Source organism: Peromyscus californicus, unplaced genomic scaffold (genome assembly GCF_007827085.1).
Source record: "Peromyscus californicus insignis strain IS unplaced genomic scaffold, ASM782708v3 Scaffold_14__1_contigs__length_90479793_seg_2, whole genome shotgun sequence".
Taxonomy (NCBI): domain Eukaryota; kingdom Metazoa; phylum Chordata; class Mammalia; order Rodentia; family Cricetidae; genus Peromyscus; species Peromyscus californicus.
The window spans coordinates 21,454,779-21,478,960 of NW_026294436.1; the positions used below are offsets into that span (position 1 = coordinate 21,454,779).

Below are 24,182 nucleotides of genomic sequence, written 5' to 3' on the forward strand. Positions count from 1 at the left end.
TATAGACTGACAGAGAGAAGCACGTATATCATGGGTTCGGTTCCCACTTCTCCTCTGAATTCCTTCCTTTCTTTGCTGCCTTGCAGAAAGTCCAGGTGGTTGTCACTGTGCTGGACTATGACAAGCTGGGCAAGAATGAAGCCATCGGCAAGATCTTCGTGGGCAGCAACGCCACAGGCACCGAGCTGCGGCACTGGTCTGACATGCTGGCCAACCCTCGGAGGCCCATCGCCCAGTGGCACTCTCTAAAGCCAGAGGAGGAGGTGGACGCACTCCTGGGCAAGAACAAGTAGGCCACAGCGGCTGGGGCCGCATGCCCCCCGAGGACACTGACAAGATCCAGAGCTATCAATACCTCAGTTATGCGACCTTAGAGGTTTCTTCATTTGTTTGCGGTGTGTCCTGTTTTTCCTTCCTTTTTCTCTTTTTAAAGACCAACTTCCTTTTGGTGGCTGCGTGAAGGGAGTCCCCGAGGAGGTGGAAGAGAAGCCTGGCTCTGTTCATTGTCCCAGGAGCTGTCCTTGTGCATGCCCTGTCCCCTCCCTCTACAGGTTCACCCAGGTCTCGCCCCCAGTGAGGCCCTCTACTGGCGGAAAGTCCAAGCAGTTCCTGCTGCTGTTCCTGGGTTTTGGACCAACAAAATGGTAGCACATACTGTTTCTCAGTGTCAAGGCAACACAATGGCCAACGTGTGTGTGTGTGTGTGTGTGTGTGTGTGTGTGTGTGTGTGTGGGTGGTGTGTCCGTCCTTCCATCCATCCGTCCCTCCCTGCCTGCCTCTGTCTTTGAGTCCTTCTCTTCATTTCTGGAACGAGCCTCGGACAATGAAGCTGTGAGAAAGAAGAAAGCCTTCAGGGACTCCGCGATGAAGAGCGCCCGCTGCCTAAGTGGGAGGCCTGTCAGCGTGTGAAGAAGGCCCAAAGCCCTGGTCAGATGCCAGAAGCTCTCGGAGTCCTTGCGAAGGGCCATTTGGAAGGCCGCACGATGTGGTACTGGATGTGTTCAGAACTAGGACCAAAGCCCTTCATGCCATCAGAGACTTCCTCCTGTCAGTCCTGGCTTCCCCCAGGAGTGTGGTTTGGGGGGGACATTCATGGAAACAAACTATTCACTGGATTGGTTGGACTCTACCAGGGACTACCAGACCCAGGACTGCATTCTTGTTGACAGCATCAAACGATGAAGAAGCAGGAGTCCCATTACTCAGAAAGCCTAGAACTGAGCTCCTGGATCTTTGCCTCCTCCAGTGGGAGGCAGACGCTTCCCTCCTCTGCGGCGTACGAGCAGTACCGCGTCATTTACACTCACGCCCCATCTTGCTTTTGCCTCTGTTCCTCTTTATGTGTTAGTGGAAAAATACTGCCGGAAGCCAAGCACTCTGCACAGAGCCAGAGACCTGGGAGAGGAAGGGTTGAGTGGTTAGGTCCCTTGAGGTCCAGGTAAGGAGGCGGTGGCAAGGAGGGGAAGCATGGACGGCTAGTGAGGAGCTCACAACTCCCATTCCTGAGGCCCTGGGGCCTGGGGCCTCCTCCGTGATGGTAGCTGGAGGGGCCCAGGCAGAACTGTGGCCAGGCCCCATCCTTCTATTCCCTGGAGGCACTTTCCTCTGAATGTCAGGAAACAGGGCATTCATTTCAAATGAGTGCTGGAGGGAACCTGCTAAGGTTTCTACCCTGTGTTCAGTGTTCCCTTCCCTCATCCCTAACTTGTCCCCACTATTGATAAAAAGCCATATATATGTTTATCAGGCTGGCACTGAGTAGCCTTCCAAACCTTCAGCCTGGGCAGGGAGTTAGCCCCCAGTAGCCAGAGGCTCCTCCTTTCCCGGCTTGCTTCCCTTGAACCTCTCAGGCCCTATTTGCTTACCACAGAAAATACACAGCTTCCCGGAAGCCCGGGGGAGGCCGCTCTTCAAGAGCAAATGTGGCAGAACTTGGCTCTGCCCATCCCGTCCTTCCCGCCTCTCTTAGGTCTGATGGATGGTGTGGTAGTTTGGCTTGGAGAGCCCGGCATGAGGAAGGTGCTGAGTGTCTCTTAATTTTAATGAAAATGGGAGATATGTGGGTTTGCTTTGCTGTTGGGTCTAAGTAGGGAATGAGTTAACACCTCTACCAGAAACAGACTGTGAAGTGAGGTTTGGCCTGCCTATCTTAGGCCCTTGGTACATGGGAAGTTCTGTACTTTATACACTCTGTGTGTGTGTATCCTAAACATAGAAGGGCGGACTCTCACAGGATTATGGGCTGTAGTCCTTAGGACCAGAGGTATGGTCATGATAGAAAATTGTAGGACAATAGGGTACACTCAGAGTCCAGGTGCTTGAAGAGCACCAGGGTCCTGATATGGACGTTGGAAGTGTTTTCTATCCCCAGAGCTGTGGAACTTTGGTGCTTTCCCAGGTCCCTCCCTGCACTGGCTCTTCTCACCCACATTCCATAAACCACATTCCCAGGAACTCCCTTGCCTTTCTGCCTGCATTCTTCCGGTCCTCCCAATCCACCTTTTAACTCCCTGGCTTCTCTCCTGTGAACCTCCTTCAGCCCTTTCATAGTCCATAGTCCTACTGCACTGCTCACAGAGGAGGAAGGAACAGTCCCTGTGGTTTTAGTGTCCCCGGCCTTACAGACAGGCTGCAGCTCATTTCTGTGGGCAGCCCGCCGGGGCTTTTTGACTCTGATCACTAATTTGGAGTCAGCATGGATGCCGGGAGTGGTTCCTCCCCAGGCCTAGGGCTGGTCCCTCACGAGCCACCCAAGCAGATGGTACCTCTCCAAGTGCAGGAGCTAGGCAGGAACATGTTGAGGCTTCAGTTTTCCTGCACCCAGGGGTTGATGTGACCCGAACTCCAGCATTCCAAACCTTCACTGCCACGGGGGTTTATTTCTGGAATGTCGGGGTGCTGGAGCATCAGCATTAAGTCAAGATAGTCAATGTTTCTGGGCTGGTGAGGGATTCTGGGTACTTCTGGGGCTGGAAGTTTTCAACCCAAAGAGAGGAAAGTACTTTTAGAGTTGTTTTTTTTCCCCCCAAAAGAGAGCTTAAGACCATGAAAACCAAACCCAATCCTACTTGGAATCTGGGGGTGCATGTCCTTCCCTGAATGACTCTCCCAGAACGGGAGTAAGCTCTGTGGTGCTGTGGGCAGTTTTTGAGACATGGAAACCAAGGCTGAGGCCTGCAGAGTGGGGAGCCCCAAACAGCAGGCGCTTGTGTTGAGATGCAAGGGTGAGGCCCAGCCGGAGACACCCCCCCCCCCATCTTCTTTCTCCCCAGGAAGCCAACACAGAGCTTGTGCCTCTTCAGGAGTGATTCAGTGAGGAAGGTGGGAAGGTTTTACCACAGGCTTCTTTGTAAAAGTAGCTGTGTAAACATGCCTCCCTTCTACTCGGAGGGGTGGGGGTGGGTGATAGCGAAGGGGAAGAAATCCCTTGTCCCTTTAATGTCATATGTCATTCTTAAGAATCCCGGGTCCCCCAACTCTGGAGGAGAGCCCATCTTTGAGGGCGGACACAGCGGCAGTCTCCCCCAGGTTAGGAAGACTGGACCCCGCCCCCCCCCCCCCCCCCCCCCAGTCCTCTGCATGCCTCCTGCTCTGTCTCGCTCCCACCGCAGGCTGGTTGGGGTCTTTGTCAGAGCCACGGGTAGCAGCAGGTGGCCCAGAGCCCCATAATGGCTGCCAGATTTGGCAAATACAAATACAGGAGACTTGGTTAAACTTGAATTTCAGATAAACAAATAATTTTGAAGTATGTCCTATGCAATATTTGGGACACACTCTACTATAGAGTGATTCATTGTTTAATGTGAAATTTAAATTTAAGTGGCTAATCCTGTATTATGTTTGGCACTGTACCCTCCGGCTACTCCATCCCTCTTTTCTTCAGTCCCGGGGGCTAGAGGTCGGTTACCACAGATTGGATTTAACCTGTCTTTTGAACTGCAATATTAAGAAGGGGATACTGTGACTTGAAGCTACATGAATATACTTTATTTTTTAAGCAACAACAAAACAGGAAACTTCTGAAGCCATTGAGCCTCATCTGACCCCTCCATGTGCATTTAGTTATATATTATAAAAGAAGATGCTATCTATAAACCTATGAGCAGAATCTTGTTTAATCAAGATGCATGTCTACAATTCTGTAAATAGCCGCATGGCAATGCTGAGCGTCCTCTTGATCTCCCAACCCCAAACCTGTTTTACAAAACTGGCTGCCCCTTGATTTTATGTTGTGTAAAGTCTTTGTCCTCAGTCCCACCCTACGTCCCCTACAGGGAATGTCCAAAATGGGAGACAACGTTCTGGCCCGGGTGCCAGCCTTGCCCGGGGAAGATGCTGGAGGACACTGTCCCTGAGGCAGGCCTGCTGCATGTCTGTCTGCAAGGCTAACCCTTGGGGCACAGTGCGCTGTCTAGCCTGTGTCTGATGTCATGTTGCTTTTATGTTCCATGTGTGTGGCGTGGTTCCTTTCTTCCCACTGTCGTGAATAAACTGAAAAGCCATAAAGGGGCCTCCTGCAGGAGGCTGCCCTTGACTCCTCCCAGGAGAACCCCCTGTCCCTCCAACTGGCTCCCCACAGAAAACTTGTGAAGGGCTCACCTGTCTGTTACCCTCTCTTGCTCCCTTAGCTCGGCGTCATGAGGACAGTTGGTGTTTCAGGGCTTCTGGTGGGGTCCCAGGAGATGCCCCTGGCTGGCTTTCTCGGCTTAGGTCTGATGGTGGGACTCCGGGTCGAGGCAGGGCAGTGGTGTGACTCTGTGGCTTAGATGCCATCTTCGAGGCCTGTAGAGGCAACTAGGGTTCTTAGGAGCCGTCAGAAGCCTAGCCTGTGGTCTGGGATGAACAAGGCTAGCCCACCCTACTTCTTCCTGAGCTGTCAGGGCCCACAGAGAGCAGTGGAGGAGTGACCTGTGAGGAACACCGAGGACTGCCGTGGGTTAGACTTTCTGCCCACACTCCCTCTTTGGTCTGGCAGTGCCACGAGAGCAGGGTGGCCCTGCGAGCAAGGTGGCAGGTGTGGTGATGAGGGGTGACTCAGAACAGGGAACACTAGGCTCTGACCCTCACATCGGCTCCCAGGGCAGCCTGGGCAGGCATCCAAGCGGTAACCGGTAACCGTGTGGGTAGAGAGAACGGGAGCAGCATGGGCACCCACAGGGCTCCCCAGGAGGGCAGTCATAGGTTACTAATGCAGGGGACCTCAGGCAGAGTTGGGAAAGTGAACTGGACAAAGCCAGAGGCAACAAGGGGACTCTGCCATTTCCAAACCATGCTGCTTGAGCACACGCAAGTCCCAGGGGCCTTTGGGCTACTGGCATGAAGGACAGAGCAACAGGAGCGACCATTTCAGTGCAGACTGGGGTTGGCTGGAGTCCCCCCCACTCTCCACAGAAACAGAAACTGGGAACAGTGGCAGGAGAGTTTGGCCAGGTGGTGGGAGCAGTGTGAGGGCCTCAGTTTCACCCCAGCTTTCCTCAGCAGCCAGGAGTTTAGGGAAATGACCTGGAAGTCTGACCATCCTTCCTGCCTCCTGTTCATCTAAGGACTCGATCTGCTTTCTGAAAACCCTGGGCCCAGGAACTTTCAAAACTGGGGCTGGGGCAGAACCTAAGTGTGCCCACGCCCCCCCTGGAATGCACTGGCCCCACCAGGAGCCCTCCCTCTCTTCATAAGAAGGCCATGGGTAGCCCTCCCCTCCCCCACTCTGCTTGGCACTGTGCTCTCCATCCCTGTGTGGACTCTGTTCTTGTCTGATCTCTCGTCACATTGTTATTTTGTAATGAGCTGCGTCTCCTTATTAAAGAAAAGAGCTGAAAGCAACCTGGGGGCGGGGAGCATTTCTACTTTTTTTACTGGGGAGGGGAGAGTTGTCCCTGTGGGTCAGCAAGGTTGGGGAGGGAGGTGAGCTGGTTTTGGGGCCCTGGCCTCTAGCCCAGCATGAAGGGGTCATGGCCCATTCTCTTCTGGGTTCAGGGGAAGGGCAGGTGGGGTTTCTGGTGGGTGGTATGTACACGGGGGCCCACCCTCCTGGGAGGACAAGGGTTGTCCCACAAGGGTGAGTTCCCTCCAGAGGACCTGAGCTTAGGGGACAGCCACAGTCTGACCCTGACAACAGGGAGGCTGCTGGTCCCAGGGTGTAGATATTTAAAAAGTGGAAACTACAAAGTCCCCAATCTTGCTTGATAAAAAAGGTTATCTGTTTGTGACTGATGAGGCAGGGATACCAGGGACCAGTCAGGCTTCAGAATGCTTAGGGGCAGAGTAGGGGACAACATGGCCAAGACCAGGAGAGGATGACACTCTTATTCCCAGCCCCAGAGCCTGTCACTTGTCTAGGACCATCATGCACTAGACTTGTGTTTCGTGTCCAGTCCAGATGGCCAAGGGGCAGTGAAGGCAGGTGGGCAGAGCGCCTGTGTGAGCTGGCAGGTGTCTGGCTGCTTCAGTCCCGGAGGCCATGGGCTAGATGGCCTGGTTGTACAGGACCGAGAATGTGAGTGCCTTGCTCTGCTACAAGGAGGTACCAGGAAGGCTGGTACTCATGACCAGTGGATGAAGCTGGCTCCACAGACCTCACCCAGCCAGCAGCAGTGACGTCTGTGGTCTAGGAACCCCTTGTGTTCATGTTTTTGCCTCTGCTCTAAGGCCAAGGCCAGGGCTGAACTCCTCAACCATGACATCATGCCTATTTCTTGTCGCTGCTGGGTGACAGCAAGGGGAAAGAATCTTCCCTCCCTCCCCAGTCAGTGACCAAGGATTTCCACTTGGCAGAAAGCAGACCCAAAGCCTGGCTGCACACCCCAAGCCCTACCAGCAGCCTGTGCCACAACTCCCCGAGCTAGGCTCCTTTCCTTCCGAGTTGAGACTCAACCTCAGATGACCGACAGCTTCTTCTGCATAGTTTAGAACTGAGAAGTGATTTTTGGATCTCCTGATTCAGTGACCTAAGGAACCCTCCTTTCCACAGTGGAGGCCCGAGGGTGGGGCTGGGGGCCTGCCAGAGGCCAGCACCACCAGCAGCTCTCTGGACCCCAGCTTCCCTAGGTAGTGTGGGCGTTAGGGTCTATCAGGTGGGCCACACACCCCTGTTTTTCACCTTTAAAGAGACAGGCACCCCTTAGGCACCGGAAACCCTGATTTCTTCTCAGGATTGTTCTGAAACCTGAGGCTTTTCCTTGGCCAGTCAACCCAGGAAATCTGTTGATGCTCCCAGAGACCTTCCTGAGGCAGGGCAGGTGTGACTTACAAACCTGTGGCTGCCCATGCAAAGAGACTTCTAAGTCAGTGGGAACTACTGGGGGCCGCCTGGTGAATGGGAAGGTCTATCAGTCTCATGGCACAAAGTTAAAACACAGTTTTATTTGCTCATTTATAAATACTGTTGTGTTTACAGGCATCATAGATGTGAATATTATTCCCAAACTTTCAAACACAGAACACTTAATACCATATAATAACAACCAGTAAAGCAAATCCATCCATCTCAGGGTTGAAAGGCCACTCAAAGTTGCATAAAAATACATTCAGTTCACAAAGCCAGTCTGGCTTCCCCTGCCTCAGGAGCCTCCTCCAGGTGTATTTACAGTTGACTGAAGTTAATCCACACAACTCAGCTGGAAAACAGCTCCATTGGGTGCGTGAAGCATGGGGAAGGGCGGAGAGAGGAAATACAAAATGCTAGCGCTCAAGTGGTGATCAAGATCAGGGAAAGGACACACGGAAGGGGAAAACTGAAGCCGAAGCCGGGCTCTGAACCACTTGTCCCTGCAGGAGGGAGAGGCTGCCGCACATCACTCCCTCTTCAGGGTAATCTCGGCTGTGCTAAGGTCAGGCCAGGAGGAGGCCCGACCTGCCCAGGGCTCAAGGGATGGATGATGACTGGTAAGGTGGGCGTGTTGGACGGGCGCAGTCTCGGAACTCTTTTTCCTGTACCCACTCCAGTGCCTTTACCTACAGTCACTTTGCACTGGTCTCTCCCGTCCAAGGATAAGCTGGGATCTGCGGGAGGTCTCAGGAGAGCAGGGTTGAGAACAGCACAGACACATGCACTTGGTGCTGGCCCTGAGTGTCCCTTGTTCAGGATGCTGCTCTGACCCCCAGCTCTGGGTCCAAGAGCATGCCAGAGGTCTCAGGCATGAGGACTCTCACAGTCCAGCCTTTTCTGGACCTTCTCTCCCACCTGGCTGAGTGGCTGTCACTACACAAACTAGTCCAGCCTGTGCTGAGGAGACACTTCTGCCTTACGCGTGGGGACCAATCACATCCTCAGGAAAAGACGGAATGAGTGTCTTAGACACACCCTGTGACAGGGGAATCATCCAGACCCATAAACCAAACCTTGTCTCTGAGGGGCTTTGAAAGTGCAGTAGGGGCTGGCTGGGGCGGGGGTGGGGGGTGGGAAGACATGCTGTTGGCGTTTGAACATCTTCCAGGCCTCTTGGCTGATTAATGGGAAACCTCTTCCCTTAAGCACCATGGAGTCCAAGTGTAGAAGCAAGGCCTAAGGAGTGTGGCGGAGAGGAGGGCAGGAGGGGAAGAGTCCTTATTTGGAAGGACCTGCACTAGCATCTTGACACCTCAAGGGCCACCCAAGTACATTTTTATTGGAAGCAGTAGGGGAAAATTTAGAGAAGAAATAACAAAATGTCATTCTGGCAGATTCCCAAGCTGGGAGAGAGAAGTCCTTTGGGAAGTGGTTATAGGAAGAGGAAAATAGAGTACACTTGGATAAAATTGCTTTCTGAGTTCTCATTTCTAATCAAGAAAATGCCAGACCTCTTTTTGAAAGCTCCAGCCTGGCAAGTGTGTGTGTGTTCCCAGACTGGAAGAGACCCTCACATTGCCAAGTCTTCCGAGGTAAGGCCAGAACATACATCAGTGCCATGGGCTTTACAAGTTCCCTCCTCCACCATCTAGCCTGCCAGTGGACATCTAGGTACTGGGTTGCAAGGCACACCTCAGGACAATTGTGACCCTTAACCACAGCTCTCAAGGAGCCATGGATACACCTTTCAGCTGCCCTCTGGTTTGTTGGGAGTTCAGTTGTTTTTCCTCAGCCCTCAGAGACCACTTCATTCCTTTGTAGCTGTGACAGTGACAGCTTCTGGGCTATAATGAAGTTGATCTATTTTTCCAATCTAATCAGAACACAAGCAATCAATAGTTGTCTCTGACAGAGTCGACTGCTCTGAGCAGTGTCAATACCCATTAGGAAGGCTGATTAAAATCTCCACTCAGCCTCAGCTGGAGCTGAGGGATGAACTCATGAGACAGAACGCACTTCCAGGTGCAGAAATCTGCCTTCCTTTCTCCCAGTGCTTACAATCTCCACCCTGTTCCAATTCAAAGACCCTCCCTCTGCCTTTACCCTTGTAGCATGCAGGCACCCACTCCCAGGGTTTGGCCCCTTCCTCACATCCAGCCCTGACTGCAGGAGTCTGGCCAGGGCAGGGCACCATTCGATGCTATGTGGTTTGTGGCATCTGTAAACAGCTACAAAAGCAATGTAGCATCTCTTGTGGAAGACCACCTTGAACAGCTCCAGGGCGCCCCACTTCTAAGAGCTTAGCGCTCGGAGGCAGAGCTCAGCCGAAGTAACAGCTGTGGTCTTCACTACAGAACACTCTTGCTGCTCAAGGCAGAGTTCAAGACCAGGAACTAGCTGGTGCCAAGCACAATCGCAGTTAAGTCTGCTGCTTGGGTACTGAGAAGCAGTACTGGTCACCTCTGGGAGAGGTGGCCGAGCAAGCCTCCAAGCAGCAGCTGGTTCCCTGGCGACACACTGCTCTATCCATCCCCCACCAGCTCCAATCGCCACCTCTTCAGGTTGGTAACATCTTTACCTAACCACCAGGAGGAAAAGCAATCACAACACTATTCAGTTGCTCTCAACGTTAAATTCTCTTTCCAACAGGGAGGAGGGGTCAGCCTTGGCATCCTGATCTTAAACAGCTTGAATCTGGGAAGAAAACAAGACTGATCTTGAAAATTTGAAAAGAAGCAGAAATCTAAGCGTCAAAAAAATGTTCTCATTTTTCTAGAAATGAATAAATCACAGAATTTTAAGCTCAATGGGACCCTAAAAGATTATCTTGCCCAAGGGTTACAGCTAAATAAGATGACCCTGGACTCCCTGTAGCTTAACTGTGTGCACCTTATCCTGCCCTCAAATCTGCCTCACTTCCTGGGTCAAGGGAACTATACTGTTTGAGGGTTTGCACCTACCTTCAGAACAGAAGGGCAACCGAGATGTACCTATAATCAGGCATGGATCTGGGCAGGGCCCACTTCTGAAAAGGCATGGAACCATGGACTAGAGCCTCCCCATCCTGAGGGAGGACAGTCCGGAAGCAGCTGACAGATGTTTTCTACAGACCTCTCTTCCCCAGGCTTCTGGTCACCGAGGCCTCACCTCCTAACAAGTGCCAGCACTGTCAGTACTGAATACTGGGTGGAGACAGTTGTCTCTGCTAGGAATGGCTGCCAAGGGCCTGACTTGGAGAGTTCCTCCTTCATCTCTGGTTTATGTACTCTTTTGTAGGCCCATACACTCCACTCCTGTACTTCCTGGGTAGAAGCCACCTCATGCAACAAGGCTTGCGTCTAGAGGGCTGAGGACTGGGACAGAAGCAGGGAAAGCGGGGTGAGAACAAGTTCTACCCCACTGCTGGACAGAGCCAGGAGGGTCTAGGAAATGAGAACAGCCCAGCTGAGAACTCAGTGGACCAAGTGGGCCCAGGATCGATCTGTTCTTTAGATTCTTTGGAGACAACACCTTAAATGTGCTTCACTCTTCCCCTCAAGACGTGGGTACTGGGAGCCAGCACTTCTAGGAGCCCCAGAATCTCTGGACTGGCCCAGTCGTTACTCCAAAGCTGTGAAATGAATGAGAACATAGAGTGTGATGTGTAGTGAGAACATTCTTGTCCCCATCTGAACTTCCCATGCAGACCGGTCTGTGACAGGGCTGAGTCCTGTATGGTTACCTGCTTGCAGCGGGTCGCTACGCTCCAGCTGTGAGACTACTCACAAGAAGCCACCGGGGAGACCTCCAGTGTGTAACTGGCCAAGCAACAGAGGAAAAGGGACCAGCACCGAGAGTCTAGCTGGCCATCAGAGGGCCTATGTCTTTCATGGGGGCTTTCAGTCAATATCATTTTGAAGAGAACAAATTCACTAATAAAATTAGTGGCCTAAAAGGAAGTGCCTGGAATTACCTATGATCATTTGTACTATGGTAAGTTCTTGGCTACAGAGTCCAGTACTCCTGAGACTGAAAAGCTTATAAATAACTTGTCACAAGGCAGCCTTCCTGGCAAGAGGTGGCATCTTAACACGGAGGGCCACGTACAGCAGCGGGCATTAATGCCAGTTGGTGAGTTTTGAGACCCTGCCCTGACACTTCAAAAGGCCCACAGGCATAGGACTCGGCGACACCTTTTCCTGGTCTACGAGTGGAAAAAGCTCAATGTTTTCCTAACATCTCATTTTCTCTTCCTAAGGACAAGGCAGCAATCCCCTTTCTCAGTGCCCTAGCCACTCCAGGACACTCAGTTGGCTAACACTTTGTTGACATTTCCCGGCAAGAAGAGAATGCTTCCTGTACAGAAGACAGGTCTTTCTCACTGTGGCTCAGTCCTCTTTAAGACCTGGGCTCAGTGCTCCATAATAGAGTGGGTTGAAACGGAAAAGAGAATCTTGTATGTGCTCAAAGTGTGTCAGAGTGAGCATGGTCCTATTCTGTAACTGGGACCCTGAATTACAACGTCTGTTTAAGAGCACATGAAGTCTGCAAGGGCCACAGAAAAGGACAGTGCTGTCCTCATGAAATAAAATAACAGAGGTAGTGTGAGAATGGTCCGCATCACTGGCAACCCCAAGATAACGAGGTTTTAAAGGACCTGTCCTTTAATGTGATCCAAAGGACAAAATGCCTACAGAAATCAAGCATTATCCCCATCAACACTGGGTCATCGATGAGAACTAGTTCTTTAACTATGTGCTGGAATCATGGGATACTCTAAAGACTGAGGCACGATAATCTAAAGGGCTGCTTGTGCCTAGACTCCAGGGGACAGTAGTCAAGATGTGGCAGGCATCAAAATCATGACATCTGCAGAGGTCTGAAGGGACTAGAGAAGTAGAAACCACCACCCAGCCATATTTAACGTGCTGGGCAGGCAGGGAGCAGGAGACCTCAGCTTCTATTAGTAAAAACTCTGGTTACTAGAGGGGCCCACCCTTCAAGTAATAAATGCACAGCTACCAAAGGCTGACCACAGGCCAAAGCTATGGTAGCAGAGAGGGGTCCCTGAAACACAAGGCAGCTGGGCCAGATGCACGAGCCTTGCTACTCTTAAAGAGTCTTACGGGCTGGACGCACGTCAGCCTCTTCTGTCTCTCCCCCAGCAGTCATTTCTCCTGCTGGCTTCTAAGAAGGGCACTGTCTCTCTCTCCCCGAGTGTGACTGCCGCCATCTCACAGCCTAAGCCCAGTGTTCCAAGTGTCCTCACATGCTCTCCAGCCCGTTTCCATCCCTAGTCTGGCTCCCCCCTCACTCTCCTCCAGGCCTCCTTGAACACCTCGTTCCTCATGAGGAGCATGTGCACAAGTGGACTAGAAAACAAAGCCACAGGAAGCCAGGCCAACTCCAGTCTTCAGAATCCACACTTCCTTCTTCTGGAGAGGGTCTTGCTATTAGCTGGCCTCAAATTCTGATCCTCCTGCCTCAGCTTCCTGAGTGCTGGGATTATAGGTGTTTACTACTATGTCTGACTTGAAGAGTCCAGAAAATCACTTTGTGAGCAGACAAGTGGGAGATGTGAACAACGGGCTGCCCCTTCAGCCATCCTCTAGCTTTGCTGGGACAGGGGTCATGGTACCAAGGCAACCGTGATGATTTTCCACAATGGCCCCAAACAGCTGAGGTCAGGAGCTCTGTTTCAGCTTTATGCCATCAGGCTGGGTGGAGAAATCATAAAAAGACAGAAAGAAAAGGAGCAAGAGAGTCCAGGGCCATCCAAGCCTTGTGGAAAGGGGGAAACGGGGTTAAGACCAGTCAGGGCAGTTCTAGGTTATTGATAGAAAAGTTAAAACAAGTCAGTCCCTGAGAGGTGAATATCAGAGTCACAATCACCTTGGACTCTACGCAACAGCTCCCGAGGCAGTCCAGAGAGTACCTCCACACTCTGCCCTCTCTCCTGGCACCCCAGATAGGATCCTGGGGTGGCCACCACAAGACTCACCTATATCAAAGGACAGCGGGTCAGTGTAAAGGCTATGGGTCAAAGCCTTACATTTTGTACCGAAACCAATGTGGACAAAGCAGCAGAAAGTTGGGGGTCCACAGCTGAGCTTAGTGTACCCCGCAAAGCCTTCTCTAGACTGCTTGAAATGGTCACAATCATGCTTCAGTTAAAACTGTCAGAAACTGGGGACAGAGGTGCGGGGGCAACGGGGCACAGAGTGCAGAGAAATGTACAGTGTGGAGTGCAGAGGTGACCGACGAGGACCAGAAGGGAGGAGGCGCCCTTCTTCCCAAACCTTCGCTGCTTCTGGCCACAAGGCCGGGCCCGGAAAGGAAGGGTGGGCAGCAATGCTGTCCCCTCCCCGAGATCTGGCCTCCTCTATTTGGACAGTTTGCTGATGACTCTGATCAGGGCACCGTTTTCATCTTTCAGCCTCTGGTTGTCGGACTTCAGTTCTGTTAACACCTGTGGCGACAGAGGGGAGGTGGTGTTAGAGCCTGGCACAAGGGCCCTACCTTCCCAGGCTGAGCCCAGCAGGTGAGCAGGGCCCCCTGAGACGGCTGTGTGATCAGCTGTTACTATCCTTTTGCTTAGGGATCAACCCCCTCGGTCTTCCTATTTACTGGGCTGGAAATGTAAGTGTCTGGGGGAAACCCAGCCCGTCGTCTCTAAGCTTCACATTCCACATAGCCTATAGTTCTAGTCTATTGAGCCAGTAGCTGTCTGCAATTGTTCCTGCCCTTGAACTCCCCTGTAGCCTAGAGAAACTGGGGAGACTGCCAAAGTATGCTGGTGAGGGCACAGGGGAGGAGTTCAGCAAGGAGTCAGAGAGACAGTGACCTTTAAGAGATAAACGGCTCTGCTTCACACCCCAGTAAGAACCAAATGCAAGCTGAGGAACAGAACTTGGCCTTTCTGCCATATGCCAAGATGACCAAGGTCATCCTGGTGCCTTTGGTAGCTGGAATCCGTCCAAATTCTCATTGGTCATACTATACATACGCCTGTTTTCAACATTAACATCCAGGGAACTGACAGATATGGCCAAGACCCAGGGGGCTTTCCCAGTGCTTTGGTGGATGGTGTTAGAATCATTCCGGCAAACAGAGGCTTATGGAAAAAGGGATGGAGTGAAGATTCCATCTGTCAGTTTTTCCACTTAGAACACAACACATATTGTTGCTCAACTCAAGGAATACAGGAAGAGCGAGTTCCAGCTTGGACACCCAAGTCTTTATTATATGATCAGGCACTTTGACAGTTATTAGGTATATCTGAAAAATCTTAATGAGCTACAGTTCCTGTGTGGGCCTTGCTGGGAGATTGGGGTTAGATGGTAAATACATTTTCACAACAAAGGCTCCAGGAATCTGTATCATCATTGTCACGCAGACACCCTTTCTTTCATTGATCAGTCATTTCAACCTTCAGGATTCAGACAGTAAGCGAGGCCTCCAGAAAAGGGTGGCCTGGGCTCAGGAATCATGGCCATGTAGTTCAAGCTCTTGCCATTGCTATTAAACTAGAGAATCTATAATGCACCTGAAGAAATATGATCTTTGTTTCCCCAACCTCATAAGGAAGATACATTATGCAATCGTGTGCATGTGTGTGTGTGTGTGTGTGTGTGTGTGTGTGTGTGTGTATGTGCGCGCGCGCGCGCGCGCGCGCGTACACATACTCCCAAAGCCCAGGTCAGAGAACAGAGGGAAAACAACATCTACAATGTAGGGGTTAGAAGGTCTCACTGGCACCTCAGGAGCCTGTGCTGCGGCTGTCCTTGTCTCTATAAATGAGGGAACAGAAGGCCATCACTAGTCCAGGGCCACTAGCTACTCAAGTGCTAGTGATGAAATTATACCCACGTGTGACCAAGTCCAAAGACTATCTCTTCATTACAGGTAGGAACGGGAAACAAAACACCAAAGTATTGTAGCACAGAAACAAATTCAGGAGTGATCATTCTCAATGATCCACATGCTTTAGTCAAGAGGTTTTCAACCTGTGGGTCACGACCCCTCTGGGAGGGTGTCAAATAGCCCTTTCATAGGGGTCAGATACTCTGCATATCAGATATTTACATTAGGACTCATAACAGTAGCAAACTTGTAGTTCTGAAGTAGCAATGAAATAATTTTAAGGTTGGGGGTCACCACATCATGAGGAAGGTTGAGAACCACTGCTTTAGACAAACCACTTCTCTGTATTTCTCTGTTGGTAGCTAAAAGAACCGTAACCGCCCCGTTCCCTCACAGACGGGCCTCTGAGAGGCTGACAGGAGTCAGAGACATGGGGGCACCAGTGTCTGTAATGGGCTCTGCAATGCTGGGGATCCCTGCTACCACTCAGTTTCCCCAGGAATCTGGAAGAGCGGACTGGACTCTGAGGAATCAGGAAACAGCTTGTCTTTGGCCCCGTCTCTCCTCCAGCGCAGAGCAGCTCTGGCTGGCCTCTTCCACGCCTCTCAGAAGGGAGTCCTCAGAGCTCTGCCTAGGCTGGCACCTTCCCTCTCTTCTCTACTGTTCCAGCTGGGGGTTGTTTGCCTGGGTGGGACTTTTCAATTTACAATTTTTTCTTTTGTATGGATGGGTGTTTTGCTCACACGTGTGTCTATGCCTAGTGCCTGTGGAGGCCAGAAGGGTGCACTGGATCTTCTGGAACAGGAGTTGCATAGGTTGGTTGTGAGACCATGTGGGTGCTAGGAATTGAACTTGGATCCTCTGGATGAACAGCCAGTGCTCTTAACCACTGAGCCATCTCTCCAGCCCCCGAAAACCCTATTTCTTAGCAGGATCCCATAGGTGTGAAGAAGCTGTATCTATGACAATGAGTTGTGCTCACTGTTCACCAAGTTAGAATTGAGCTGCTTAAGAAAACAAAAAAAAAGGGACAATTTGTTAGTGCTGGTGATTTTTTTTTTTCCACATTAAGAACTCAATTCTTTGGGGGCAAAAAGATGGACAAGACAAGTTCACAGCTGCAACATTTAACATCTTAGGAGAATGTAAAGTACCAGTGGCGTGCAGAGACCGAGGAAGGGAGACCCAGACTCCACGCTCCAATGAGGGGAGTGAACAGTGCTAAGTTACACAGGACCACGTGTGAAAGACCTGTCCACGCACGAGGTTTTAGAGAGCGCACCCATTCTCTAGACTTCAGTTTCTCCACTTCTGAATCTCTAGTCTTCCAGTTTGATGTTGATGCTCAGACACAAGTACATGCGTTCCCCAAGATGACTTCCTATATCTAGCCTATGATGATGATGTTAAAGACAGGGACAGGGGTCCCGAAGCGTCAGGGTGTGTCAGGGAGTCTTCCCTTTCTCTGAAGATGGAGCCGCTGGCACTAAGCACTCAGTTAGGACTTGCAGGGGATGATTCGAAAGGGGTGAGTGTGAGGCCAAGTCTCCTGACCACACTGCCAGTTCGGCTTCGTCATCTCACCTTCCCTCCTGGCAGGAGCCAGCGGGCAGGCTCTTTCTGTCGAGGCCTACACAGTTAAGCACTTTGGACTAGGTTGCAGGCCACACAGTCTGCTGCTGTGCTACTTCTCCCATGACTGAGGCCTAGCAGGTGCCAGATACTGAAATGCAGAAACTCAAGTGTATGGTTTGCTCCCAATAACTCTCCATTTCTAGACACTGAAATCTGAATTCCATAGGAATTTTATTTGTCAAATATAATTCTTTTGGTTTCTTTCTTTTTTTTGACTATTGGCATGGCTCAGGGGCCGCAGTTTGCCTCCCTGACTGTAGGTCATGTACCAGGCAATGACATCACAGTGACATGCTCTTTTGGCAGGTAAATGTTGTTTGGAAACTGATTTTTTTTTTTTGAGATGGGATGTCTCTTTGCAGTTCTGGTGGTCCTCGAACTCACTATGTAGACTAGGCTAGCCTGAAACTTACAGAGATATGCCTGCCTGCCCTCCCAGTGCTCAGATTAAAGGCCATGTGCCAGCACACCTGGCTGAAACTGGCCTTTTAAGTAAGTCAGCGAACTAAAAAGGTAGATGTCTGTCTGTTACTCTCGGATGTAACGCCCTAGTTGCTTAATGAATGGTTAAGACTGCAAATATACAGATGGTTTGTATCACGTGGTGTGAGTGCAGATCCTGGACTCTAACAGTGTTTGAATTCTTGTTCAACCATTTACTTCCCAAGGGACTTGGGCTTGTTTCTGATTCTGTAACCGGCTTTGTAAAATGTATACAATGGTGCTGAGGAACCAATCAGGAAAACATACTGCACTCAGCACAGGCTTTAATAGAAGCCAAGCGTTACAGTTATTAACCACTGAAAGGCTGAGATCTAATTCTGCCCCATATCCTACATTGTCTTGCAACAAATTGGGAAAACAGAAATAACTGGGACTTTGGGGGCCTCTACTTTTCCCGAGGTCAAAATTTCCTAGAGTGTATGTATCTACCTGTGTGCGTGCATGCTAGGACTGAACCAAGGGTCCTGGTGCACACTAAGCACATGCTCCACCACAGAGCTACATGCTAGCATCCTTTCAGGACTTTTGAGGCTAACTCTGAAACAGTTTGGACCTCCTGCTGGCTGCTCACTGCCCTGTCGTGGCGGCACACCCCTTTCCATCTCTTTCTGCCTGGGAGAGCATCTGTAGCAGGACACTAGCTCAGCCCTTACGGTAATCTGGGTGCTGCAGTACTCGTGGGTATTCATCGCCGGCCGCTGATCCTAAAGGCAAATGCAAACAGGCAGAAAAAAGGAGAGGCTCCAGTCGAGACTAATTAGATTGTTGCTGAAAATCAAAAACTCATTTCAGGGAAGTGGTGACCTCGTCACACTATCTTGGGATGGGGAAACAAACTGTGTGTGAGCTTGTCTTTCAGATCCACAGGCAGAGGAAGGTTCTAGTTTGCCAAACACATTTTTTTTTGAGGGGTAGTTTTCAGTTGAAAACAAATCCTGCTCTGCTCCACTGCTTACCATCTCCTTTGCAAAGCCAAACCCATTAGGAAAGCTCATTTATATTGCCTACGTTCTGCCTCAAGGCCCACATACTCAGGGCAGGGAGGGATACATCCCGAGAGCCAGGAGATTTGGGAGGGGAATGAGACAAATGTTTTGGAAAGAGGAGGATGAAGGCAAAGACTTACAGAAGGAGGCGAAGAATGCTTGTCTAACTCTGTCCCAGTGGCGGGAAGGAGGAGGTTTTTGCTAGCGGCAGAGGTGGGGTCAGGGGAGCCTGGCCTTTCGGCCCAGTCCTTTCTATCCAGCAGCGCTGCCACTTGTGGGGATTAAGTTCCATCTGGTATTCAATGGGCTGTGGTTCTCTACCATGGTCACATATACACCAACAGGGGAGCTTTAGAAAAATACTGATGCCCAGGTCTCAATCCAAGTAATAGAGCATTTGGAAAGGGCCCAGACATGGTGTATAGTAATGGCTCCCAGATGGATCTAACATGCCGTCAGGTTTGGGAATTCTTGCCCTCAGTTATCCCAGGCCCTAACTGGTACAGGTGCATTTGGGTTGCTGTTAGCTGAGAAAGCTCTCTCTCAGGTTGACAAAGACCCCATCAATGAAATAAATATGTGTACATGTATGCACACAGGCAAATTACACAGCTGTATATCTATGTGCAGCTGAGGAAGCAAATCTATATTCAGTCTCTAGAGGAAGAGAAGGTAATGTGGCCACTTTAACATGACACTCTGCTTGCCCAGACAAGTCTCCCCACTGCCACCCTTGAACGAGGTGCTTATGTCCCATTAGATGGTCTGAGTCCTGCTCCATCTCCAGGTAACAAGTTTTACAGATACCTGGACACGGAGGCTCTGATGGAAGGGATACTGATGGAAGGGTACTGGGCTTCTGGGACCAGCAAGGGGAGTAAACCTGCCTGGAGCAGTGGAGGAGGGAAGTGAGGTGGAGAGGAAAGGCAATAGCTAGAGCTCCTGGGGGTCCGAGGACTCGATGGACTTGGAGAGTCTGGCCACCACTCGGGTCAGGGCCCTGTTCTCAGCCTGCAGTTGCTCGTTCATCTGCTTCAAGGTTTGAATCTGTTTTAGCTGGTGAAGGTTCTGCAGAGAGTGAGACACGAAGGAGACAGACAAGACAGAGACAAGACAGAGCAGAGGAGAAGAAAGTCGGACAGAGAAACTCCGTGACTTTTTGTTTTTGTTTTTAGTGTGCATGCAGGAAAGGAAATGGGAAAGGCAGCAGTGAGGAGAGCGAGCTGTAGGGGGGGAGGGTGGGGAAGGAAGGGAATGCAGCAGGGAAGAGCTGTGCCTGTGGTTCCTGGATGTGCTCTCAGCATGCTGCGATGGGCTAGACAAGCATCAGAACCCACATGTGGACCACTGGAGTGTCAGAGGCCACCATACGGCTTGGGGCCTTCTGACAAAGGCACATGCAGAGCTGCAGCTTTGGGGACACTCCTTCACTGTCGCTGGGACTGGAGCTGAGGATTCCTAAATCTAAACACCACCCTCTCTCTCTTCCTTTATCTTGTCCTCACACTTCCCCCATCCCTATTTGTTTTCTTCCTGTTTTTCTCTTAACTTATTACTTAATTAAAACAATACAAGAGGGGCACTCTCCTTAAGCACTTTCTGCATAGAACATGTATTCTTTAGAAGGCTGATATGACACCTGCCAGCTCTTTGGGTGGGCCTGTAACATGATTTGAAGGAAGCTCAATTAACCTTCCCAGTTCTCAATAGCACACAGAGCTTGTTCAGGGTCCTGCAACCGCCAGCTGGCTTCTACCTGCTATACATGACTATATGTATCACTAAGTTCACGGCTAACTGTGTGCTCTCTGCCCTGGTTCATGTCAAGGCTAGGAGCTGCTTAAACATGTTCAAACAGACATACACTCTGGAAATCATAAATGCCAGGTGATGATGGAGCTGGCTGGATCATTGTGGTAGTCTAGTCCCACCTGTGCATCAGTGTTACAAATGAACAGGATAACGGGTATTGACAGTCTTCCCAATACCTGATAGTTCACAAGTGCCTCGAAGACTTCAATAAAGTGATTGCGGCACAGGCCTGCCAACTCTGCTGCATGCCTTCCTAAGGCGTGAACTGACCTTGAAACAGACGATCAGCTCTTCTGGAAAAGGGAAATGATTATATTATGCAAACAGGGGTTGGGTTATAGTGAGGACTGGAAGAGAGGTGCCAGGTATCAGGGAAGTCTCTCACACTACACAGTGAGAAAGGACAGGAATGGAAGATTAGTGGGCAATGGTGTGGGAGTGACCCAGCAAGAAAATGAAAGGAGCGTGAGAGACAACAGTGAAAAGGAAAAACAATCAGAGACAAACTGCTGAACAGCTTTGTCCAAGAGGAAGAATGACTCTCCCCCGCAAAGGGAGGCTGCCGAGGAGCAGTTCCATGCAGCCACAGGAGAGTCACTAGGCCATCCTCTGCTGACCGTCAGCATCGTGACCATGGAGGGGACAGGTGAGAGAGATCATAACAGCACGTGGAGTCGTTTAAAGACATGAGCAGGGACCAAATTTAAGAACCACAGACCCCCCTGGCTTGTGTCCTTCATTGTGTTGACATCTGATAAAGCTTTCAATACACTCACTGTCATCATATGAAGGGTCTTTGCCTCCCAGGGACATGACCGCAATGAACTAGGAGAATGACTTAGTCTACCATTTGAACCCAGGCAGCTCTAGGTGCAAGAATCTGGAAGCTATCAGTCTGACGGAGAGAGGTAGGAAACAGTCTGGTGGGATGTTCTGTAGGAAGCAGTCATGAAAACGAGCATGATAAGGAGGTGAGAAAGGGAAGGGCAGAGCAGGGGCAAGTTGGCTAGTGGTACTTCCGAGTAAGCAAAGTAGGATCCCAGAAGCAACTTCCAGGGGAATGGCTGCTGGGCCCTCCTCATGCAAGGGCTTGGGAAAGGACCGGGTTAGGTCTAGCAAGGAAGCAGCAGCAGAAAGTAGTCCGACTGGATATGGACATCCCAAGACAAGTGCAGAGCCAGGCTCAGCTCACGGACATGCACACCTGTCAGATCTGTCAGATCTATTCCAACCCGGTGGAGTGGAGTTTCTCCTGGGGAGAATTCATACTTACCTTTCCAAGCAGAGACCATGCCCACCTCCCAACCCACACCAGGAGGACCCATCGCACGCCTCCCGTTTCACTTGACCTCTGGGTTTTGTTGGTGTCGGGGAAAAAAGGCAGTGATGTCACTTTCTGACCTGAGTGCCTGCTGAGCCTCCAGGCATTCACGGGAAGTCACCCCCAGAAATAGTGCCCTACTGAGGCTCCAGGAAAGCCTGAGCTTCTGCAATAATGGGAATGTGCACAAACGCAGAGCAGCTGGTCCCAAGGCCCACTAGATCCCACATCTGCTAAGGTTTCCCAGACTTGACAAATATACCATTCACTGACTATCTTATGTACAAATATCTTAGTCACTAGTCCTTAGAAAAGTTGGTCAGCATAAATGATAGCCTACATAAACAACCATTTTCTCCAACTCCTTTAGAGCAGACACACCAACTTCATAATATATCTGTGAATCTGGAGAAGTTGCAGACAGAAGCCTACCACTGGTATGACTGGAAGGTTCTGATGCTCTTCCTCCATAGTCCTTTAGAGGGAGCTAGACAATTTGCAATCTGGAATATTATGCTAAGACTGAGCAAATTATGTTCAGGGGCAACACAGTCTGCAGGCATTTCTTCGCCATATGGCTTAAGTAGCAGTAGTAAATAATGGGGACTGAGTGATAAGGTGGATTTTTAACAAAGTCTCAAAACAGCTTATTACTGGTTTGAGTACCAGTTATGATCTGGCTCCACTTGATAATTAAAAATTTCCCCCCTTTATGTGTATGGGTGTTTTGCCTGCATGTATGTCTTTGCATCACATGTGTGTAGTACCACAGGTGGCCAGAAGAGGGCACTGGAACCTCTGGGATTGGAGTTACAGATAGTTGCCAGGTGGGTGCTGGGAATTGAACACAGGTCTTCTGGAAGAGCAGCCAGTGCTCTTAACCTCTGAGTCATCTCTCCAGCCTCTTAAACAATTTATCTTTAAACTTGTTGGCAAGTGACTTCTGATTAGAAAGAATAAATATTTTCACGTGTTGCTATCTCTATTGAAATATTGAAGAAATGAACTCATAGCCTAGTTTTGAAGTCCACAGCTCGACAGGATAAGAGCAGAGAAAGAAGCATGCAAACCTGTGTCAACCCAAAGGATTCAGAGCAACTAAGAACACAGAAGAACTTCTGTTCTTGCCAGTTTAGAATGGAATAGAAATAAAAGCCCAAACTCCCCTTTTGAGTCTTTGTGTGGGTCCTGTATGGCACAAAGGGTGCACGGCCTGTTTGTGGGATTCGGGGGTACTCATGGGAAGTGTGAGCGTTGGCCTGATTTATATGCTCCAGAGCAGCATCTAGGTCCTTTCTTTCCATTCCCTGCATCTCTCTCTCCCCTCCCTTTCTTTGAGACAGCATCTCAGGTGTCCTGGGCTGGCCTAGAACTTGCTATGTAGCCAAAGATGACTGTGAACTCCCATCCTCTTGCTTCTACCTCCTGAATGCTGGGGTTACAGGCGTACACCACCAGGCCTGGTTTATGGGGTCCTGAGGATCAAACCCTGGGCTAATTGCATGCTAAGTAAGTACTTTATCTACTAAGCTATATTCTTAGGCCCTTTGTTTATTTTTTTTTCCCCAAGACAGGGTCTTTATGGAGATCAAGCTGGCCTTGAACTCACAGAGACTGCCTGTGCTTCCCAAGTGCTGGGATTACAGGTATATGTCACTATACCCAGACATAGGCTTTAATTAAAAATATTTACTTAAGTATAAATTTATGGGTATGAGTATTCTGCCTGCATATATGTATGCACACAGTGTATGTGCCTGGTGCCCACAGAGGTTGGAAGAGGGCATCAGATCCCCTGGAACTGGAATTGCAGGTGACTGTAAAACACCATGTAGGTGCTGGGAACCAAATCCGGGTCTTCTGCAAGAGCAGCAAGTGCTCTTAACCACTGAGTTCTCTCTCTAGCCACCCGTGCCCAGGCCGTTTCTCACTCAGCACCACTGGCAGCTACCTAACAGCAGAGTACAGATGGCAGGGCTGGGGTTCCAGACGGGAAGCCCTCAGGCACCCAGAGCTGTCTGTGTTCGTTCATGAAGAACTGTTTGGCAACATTAACACACTGCGTTAAGAGGAAGAAAATACGTCCGTGAGGTGGTGGGTTTGGAAAATCTGGAAGATGGAAACATTTAATGGCGTCTGTAAGGGCAGTGTTCTGTCTTCTCAAGAGAACTGAACACTATTTCTACTTCCCACTACTTTTGAGTCAACCCAGGAACTTTAAAATGTTTGAGGGGTAAGTAGTAATTGCTTCAACTTCTACATGACTATTACCAGTCCCAGCCATGGGTTGGTGACTAGGAAACGAGGGGCAGGACTTGACGTTTTCCCTCCACTCTACAACTCTAAGGGGTAACAGGATTGTGAATATAGGATCTGGTAAAACCAGGACCTTTGACCTGATTAGGCCCTGAAAACTTGGTGTGTGGTGGTGGGGTATCCATAAATAACATCTTTTTAAAGCCATTAAAACAACTGTCTCTTGAAAAGTAATCAAACTGCATACCAGAGATGCTTACTCACAACCGAGGACATTTGGAGATTGTCTGATGCTGTCCCAGGGTTTCTGCTTCTTAGCTATAGAAATTTACATCTGACTTGGCATTACATATCCACCAAAATAAGATCCTTGATGAAAGGAAAAAAGCTGAGCAAGTACTGAGGGACTACGGCCATGTAGCACAATGTCCTGCAGGGATGAGCTGCTCCAGTATCTTAGGTAGGCTATCTTAAGCGGGCTCACATTCCTTCCAGCCCCATCTTCCCTCCTATAGCAATGGGCTGACAAGATTGGCAACAGGCCATTCAAGTAGCTCCAGGA

General features: G+C 50.2%; 2 protein-coding genes across 8 annotated transcripts in view; one reads left to right on the forward strand and one right to left on the reverse strand.

The window, feature by feature from the left end:
- Positions 1-5,820, forward strand: part of Syt2 (synaptotagmin 2) — a 118,740-nt gene extending 112,920 nt beyond the window's left edge. For all 3 annotated transcript variants that reach the window (XM_052737024.1, XM_052737025.1, XM_052737023.1), the window contains exon 9: positions 87-5,820. In XM_052737024.1, the coding sequence (XP_052592984.1) occupies positions 87-293 (207 nt within the window). In that variant the 3' untranslated portion in view covers positions 294-5,820. The remainder of the gene's footprint in view (positions 1-86) is intronic.
- A 1,519-nt stretch (positions 5,821-7,339) lies between these two features.
- Ppp1r12b (protein phosphatase 1 regulatory subunit 12B) overlaps positions 7,340-24,182 on the reverse strand; it is a 211,956-nt gene continuing 195,113 nt past the window's right edge. For 3 of the 5 annotated variants that reach the window (XM_052737016.1, XM_052737015.1, XM_052737019.1), the window contains 2 exons: positions 19,119-19,299; positions 7,340-13,712 (listed from right to left, as the gene is read on the reverse strand). In XM_052737016.1, the coding sequence (XP_052592976.1) occupies positions 19,165-19,299 (135 nt within the window). In that variant the 3' untranslated portion in view covers positions 7,340-13,712; positions 19,119-19,164. The remainder of the gene's footprint in view (positions 13,713-19,118; positions 19,300-24,182) is intronic. The other 2 variants (XM_052737018.1, XM_052737022.1) reach the window with 1 other exon arrangement.